Consider the following 5,505-nt stretch of genomic DNA (forward strand, 5'->3'; position numbering starts at 1 on the left):
CCGGGAGACCAAGATGGAGCGTAAGGGCGCGCCCCCAGCCGTCGGCCAGCCCCACTGGTCTTGAGCCCCAGCTGCCCGGGCAAGGCCTGTGGCCAAAGCACGGAGCCCCAGCGGCAGGCGCTGGACCTGGGTTCTGGGCCAGGGTGTCCTTAGGCCCAGATTTCCCAACAGGCTTTGGGTTTGGGATCCCAGCCGGGCAGCACCTGTGTGCTGGTCCCACTGTTGCTCCCTAGAGGTCGCTGTGGGGTCCTCTGGGTTACTTAGGGCTGTAGAGGCACCTGGAATGTAGGACCTACTGCCAGACCACTGAGCAGTTGTGCTGGGGCCAGATTGCAGGAGGGGTAGGGGTGTGTGTGTGTGTGTGTGGCCTCAGGTGCTGGCTGTGGTGCAGAGGCTGCTGCGGAGAGGGTGTGTGGCCAGGCAGACTCATGGGGGCAATGGGGCGCAGCTCCCACGGGCATGCTGTCTGATCCTGGCCGTTCCCCCTTCCCCTCACGCCCCAGATCTAGCGCAGCTGCGCAAGAAGTTCGAGGAGGACAAGCAGAGGATTGAGCTGATGCGGGCCCAACGCAAATTCCGTCCCTACTGAGCCGCGCGGACGGGTGGTGGGGATGGCCAGCCAGGACACGAAGGCCTAGATGCTCTCCGACTGCCCAGGCCCGGAAGCTGCCACGTCAGACAGCACCAAGAGTCAGCCCACGGGCGGCGGGTAAAGGACAGTGCCACCCTCAGCCCTTGTCTCCAGCAGCCCCGAGCCCGGGGCTGGTGAGCCTGCCCAGCATGAGGACTTGGTTCTCAGGAGCCACCGGCCCAGGAAGGGGTTCCTGCTGCTCCTGTCTCCTCCCAGTCCGTGTGGATCTTCGCTAAAAGCTAAGTGTCCGCCATGTTCTCCCCTAACCCGCAGTGGCCAAGCCCCGCAGCTGTGAAAGCCTCAGAGGCAGTGAGAGAGAAAAGAACAATTTATTCATCCAGGCGGGCACAGGAAAGGCGCAAGAGCTGCTGGCTGCAAGCCGGGCGGCCTATCCAGTCTTCCTGCACTCCCGGCTCCCTCTGGTTTCCAGCCACAACACAGACCCCGAATCCAGACACAATCTCCCCTGTGAACTCAGGGGAGAGAGAAACCACACCCCACACCTCTGCTCTGCCAGCTCATGCTGCTCAAGACCAGTGAGGCCTGGCCTGGCTGGGGCCCCTGGAGCTGGGCGTCCGTGGTGTGTGGTGAGCACAGGTCTCAGTGGCCCCAGGCCCAGGGCTACCGCTGGGCTGGGATCCTGTTCCTGTCCTGTAAGAAGGAGCCAATGATACTGGCCACGTGATCAGGTTGGTTCATGTGGACGTAATGGTTGCCTGGAATTTCCACAAACTGGAACCGCTGGGGAAGGAGGGGACAGTGGTTAGTGGTGGCTCCAGGGGCCCCTCTGGTGGGGCTTTCCTGGGGTCTGCTGCCTCCCTGTGGCTGTTCATGGCGTCCCTGGATTCAGGCCTGGCTCTAAGTTCATGAGACAGGCCTCTGGGAGGGAAGTGTGCCAGCCCTGGGGGCCTGGGCATGTTGAGCGGTGAGCTTGGGGAAGTAGGCTGGGCGGAGCAAGTGGCGGTGCTGCTGCTCTATCCGACCCGCCCGGGAGGGAGCCGACAGACAGGACAGGACGGAGGGCACCGCCGATGGCCACACAGCCACACGGGCTTCCCGTTTCCGGGGCCAGGTGCTCCCCAGGGACAGTCAAGCACAAGTCCCAGCCCTCCTGCTTGGGGCCCTCCCTCACCTGCAGCCAGCACCCAGTGAGGGGACTGGCCATCTGTTCCCATTTGGGACCCTAGGAAGCTGGGATGGCTGCTGGCTGAGTTGGGCCTGGCCCCCTGGGTGTGAGGACAATAAAGTCGGGAGAGTCTGCCAATGAAGTCTGCTCTGTGCCGGTTTATGTTGCCCACAGCTGGGAGTGAGGCCTGGTAGCTCCGGGGTCACCTGGTAGACCTGGGGCTGAGCCAGACCAGGGATCTTAGTGGTTAGAGCACCGGCCTGTGGACTAAAGGGACCCAGGTTCGATTCTGGTCAAGGGCACATGCCTGGTTTACGGGCTTGATCCCCAGTAGGGGGGTGTGCAGGATGCAGCCAATCAATGATTCTCATCATTGATGCTTCTATCCCTCTCCCTTCCTCTCTGAAATCAATGAAAATATATTTTAAAAAAGAAGAGGTAGCATGGTGGAGCCCCGAAGGGCATGATGCCCCTCCATACCCAGCCACCCTGAGCCCCACACCCACCTCTCCTAGGGCCGATTTCAGCTGGTCAGTCATGAACAGTATGAGCCCCTTGTCAGCATCATATTCTCTCCTCACGTCAAAAAATCCGTCAGTTGCTCTGGAAAGCAAGAAACCAGGGTTCATCTCAGGCCCGCCTCCAGCAGTGCCCTGCACCCTGGCCTGAGCTACCCCACCTCGTCCACAGCTGGGTTCAGCCACTCGGTACCCGCCCACACCTGAAGTCCTGTTTGCCGTGGTCACAGCAGTGAATGGAGAGCCAGTGAACGGTTTGAGTCTGTACTTTTTCTTTCCTTTCTAAAAAAAGTATTTTTATTGATTTTTAGAGAGAGAGAAGCATCAATAAGCTGCCTCTTGCATGCTTGCTACTGCGGATCTAGCCTAGGCACGTGCTCTGACCGGGAATTGAACTGGCAAACATTGGTACATGGGTTGATGCTCAACCACTGAACTACACTGGCTGGAATTTTTTTTTTTTTAAATAGCTTTACTGAGATAATTTCACCCACTTCAAGTGTGTAATTCCTTGGTTTTAAATATATTCAGTTGTGCAACCACCAGTAGTCAATTTTGGAGCATTTTCATCACCTCAAAAAAATTCCAAACCTGTGTCCTCTCCCACACACAACTGCAGGCCTAGCTGACGTTCTGTGCAGCCCCTCCCTGGCTTGCAGGGGAGGGGATCCCATGGTGGACTCCGCGCTGGCTTCCTCCACGGAGCCGAACACTTCAGGGTCCGTCCGTGCTCTGGACGGAAACAGTCCGCGGCGGACGGACGTCGGGATTGCCCCACCTGGTGGTGGTTGTGAGGAGTGCTCTGGACCATCCTGCACTAGTGTGAACCTGACGGGCCTGCACCTGGGAGTGGGACTGCCCAGCCAGGGGGCCATGTGCTAACTGCTTGAGAGACGCAGACTGTTTGCCACTGTGGCTGCCCCGCTGGGCAGTCCCATCGCTCTGAGGACGGGCTCCGGCCACCGCCAGCCACACTGCGCTCAGGTGAGAGAAGCCACGCTGGCAGGTGTGCAGCAGTTTGGATGTGCGTGTCTCGAGTGCACCCTCTAGACCCTGTGCTCGGCACCAGAGACAGGAGTGTCCCTGGAGGTCACAGGTCCTGCCTTGGGCATGGACGGCGCAGGCCTGCAGTGCAGGGGGGTGGCATCTCGGCCACAGTAAAGGGTGTTCACTGCTGTGAGACCCTGAGGTGTTGGCCTGGGGGAGAAAGGCAGGCAGGAGCGGCAGCATAGAGTGGGGTGCCCTCCACAGTCGCCTGTTGAAAGGTGTGCTGCCCAACCAGCCGCCGAGGGCTTCCCCAGCGAGTGGCTCTGGGAGGCCTGCAGATCCCTGGTGCTCACGGTGGCTGCTGGGCTCACACTTACTTGATGAGCAGCACGTGGGCCTGCAGCTTCTTGATGGCGTGTGCGCACAGCTCCTTGCTGATGAAATCGAAGGCGTGCTCTGGCTGCAGAGGCAAGAGCCACAGTGAGTCATTTCTCATCCTCACCCGAGGATCTGTTTTCTTTTTTAAAATATATTTTTATTGATTTCGGAGAGGAAGGGAGAGAGAGGAACATCAATGATGAAAGGATCATTGATCAGCTGCCTCCCTCACGCCCCCGACTGGGGACTGTGAGCCAGCAACCCAGGCATGCGCCCTGACGGGGAATCAAACTGACCTTCTGGTTCGATTCCTGGCCGGGCTCAACCATTGATCCACACTGGTGGGCATTTAAAAAAAAATACTTATTGCCCTAGCTAGCCGGTTTGGCTCAGTGGGCAGAGCGTTGGCCTGGGGACAAGGGTCCCTGGTTTGATTCTGGTCAAGGGCACAAGCCCGGGTTGCTGGCTTGATCCTTCTCTGAAATCAATAAAAAAATTTTTTTAAAATATATTTTATTTATTTGAGAGAAACATCAGTGTGTGAGAGAAATATCAATGGGTTTCCTCCCATACACACCCCAACCAGGGATCAATTCTGTGACCTGGGTATGTGCCCTGACCAGGAATCTAACTAGTGACCCCTCAGTGCATGGGACGACGCTCCAACCAACTGACCCACACTGGCCAGGCACCGGGCACCGCTGTGGGTGAGACCTATCTCTTGGCCCTGGGGAGCCTGGTAGGGCACCTCACCCACCTACCCCAGGACGGAGCCCGGGGCCCAACCACACCCCCTTCCCAATGGGCCTCTCACTGCCACAGGCCAGAGGCCCTTTCCCCCTAAATCTTTCTGGGCTCGCGGCTGCCCATCCAGACGGTGTTTCTCAGACTCACAGCCAGGCGTGGCCGTGTGACGGAAAGCAGAGGGGTCTGGGTGACTTCTGGGCCTAGATTTCAGGTCTCAGGTGTGGCCCCTTCCCACTCCCTTTCCTGGTCCACAGGCTGCCCTGCCAGCCTGGCCCTGGGCTCTGCCAGCGCAGCCATCTGCCTGCTGGACAGTTGCCATGAGACAGTGCAGGATGATGCCCACAGCCCCTGCTGGCTTCTGACAGCCTGACCACCGTCTGACCATTATGATGGCTAGGCCTGTGCTGCCCCACAGTCGCCCCCAGCCACCGGGGACTGTGGTGCTGGAAGGGGAGCTGGGCCACACTGGGATGGGCTGCCGTGTAAACCGCACACTGGACTTTGAAGACTTGATAAGAAAAAAGTCAACGTTCTTAACGTTCTATATTGATTACATGCTCAAGTGACAACATCTTGGATACCCTGAGTTAAAAGTATTGAACATGACTTCACCTGTTTCTCTACTCTTTTTTTAAAATATATTTTATTGATTTTTTACAGAGAGGAAGGGAGAGGGATAGAGAGTCAGAAACATCGATCAGCTGCCTCCTGCACACTCCCCACTGGGGATTGCCCGCAACCCAGGTACATGCCCTTGACCGGAATCGAACCTGGGACCTTTTCAGTCCGCAGGCCGATGCTCTATTCACTGAGCCAAACCGGTTTCGGCTCTCTCTACTTTAATATGGCTACTGGGGAGGTGAACTTAGGGAGGCTCAGACTTCTGTCGCGCTGGGTGCTCTAGTCTGAGCCCTCTGAGGGCACCGGGTTTCCTGTGTCCACGCTCAGCGGGCAGCTGACGGGATCAGGGTGTACTCGGAGGGTTAATCCACGAAGGCTCCCGGAAGGACCGACTAAGCTACTGTGTTCTTGGCGGTGAAGACACGATTCCTATGAACATGCTGGCCACAGCCCACGGACTCTGCCTGCGCTGCCCGGACCCTCCCAGCCATTCCTGC

General features: G+C 58.1%; 2 protein-coding genes across 2 annotated transcripts in view; one reads left to right on the forward strand and one right to left on the reverse strand.

The window, feature by feature from the left end:
• Positions 1–956, forward strand: part of RRP7A (ribosomal RNA processing 7 homolog A) — a 7,652-nt gene extending 6,696 nt beyond the window's left edge. The window contains exons 7-8 of the mRNA XM_006775998.2: positions 8–20; positions 504–956. Coding sequence (XP_006776061.1) covers positions 8–20; positions 504–589 — 99 coding nt within the window. The 3' untranslated portion in view covers positions 590–956. The remainder of the gene's footprint in view (positions 1–7; positions 21–503) is intronic.
• SERHL2 (serine hydrolase-like 2) overlaps positions 942–5,505 on the reverse strand; it is a 13,049-nt gene continuing 8,485 nt past the window's right edge. The window contains exons 9-11 of the mRNA XM_015571910.1: positions 3,640–3,785; positions 2,264–2,360; positions 942–1,372 (exon numbers count right to left, since the gene is read on the reverse strand). Coding sequence (XP_015427396.1) covers positions 1,253–1,372; positions 2,264–2,360; positions 3,640–3,785 — 363 coding nt within the window. The 3' untranslated portion in view covers positions 942–1,252. The remainder of the gene's footprint in view (positions 1,373–2,263; positions 2,361–3,639; positions 3,786–5,505) is intronic.

Source organism: Myotis davidii, unplaced genomic scaffold, assembly GCF_000327345.1.
Source record: "Myotis davidii unplaced genomic scaffold, ASM32734v1 scaffold428, whole genome shotgun sequence".
Taxonomy (NCBI): domain Eukaryota; kingdom Metazoa; phylum Chordata; class Mammalia; order Chiroptera; family Vespertilionidae; genus Myotis; species Myotis davidii.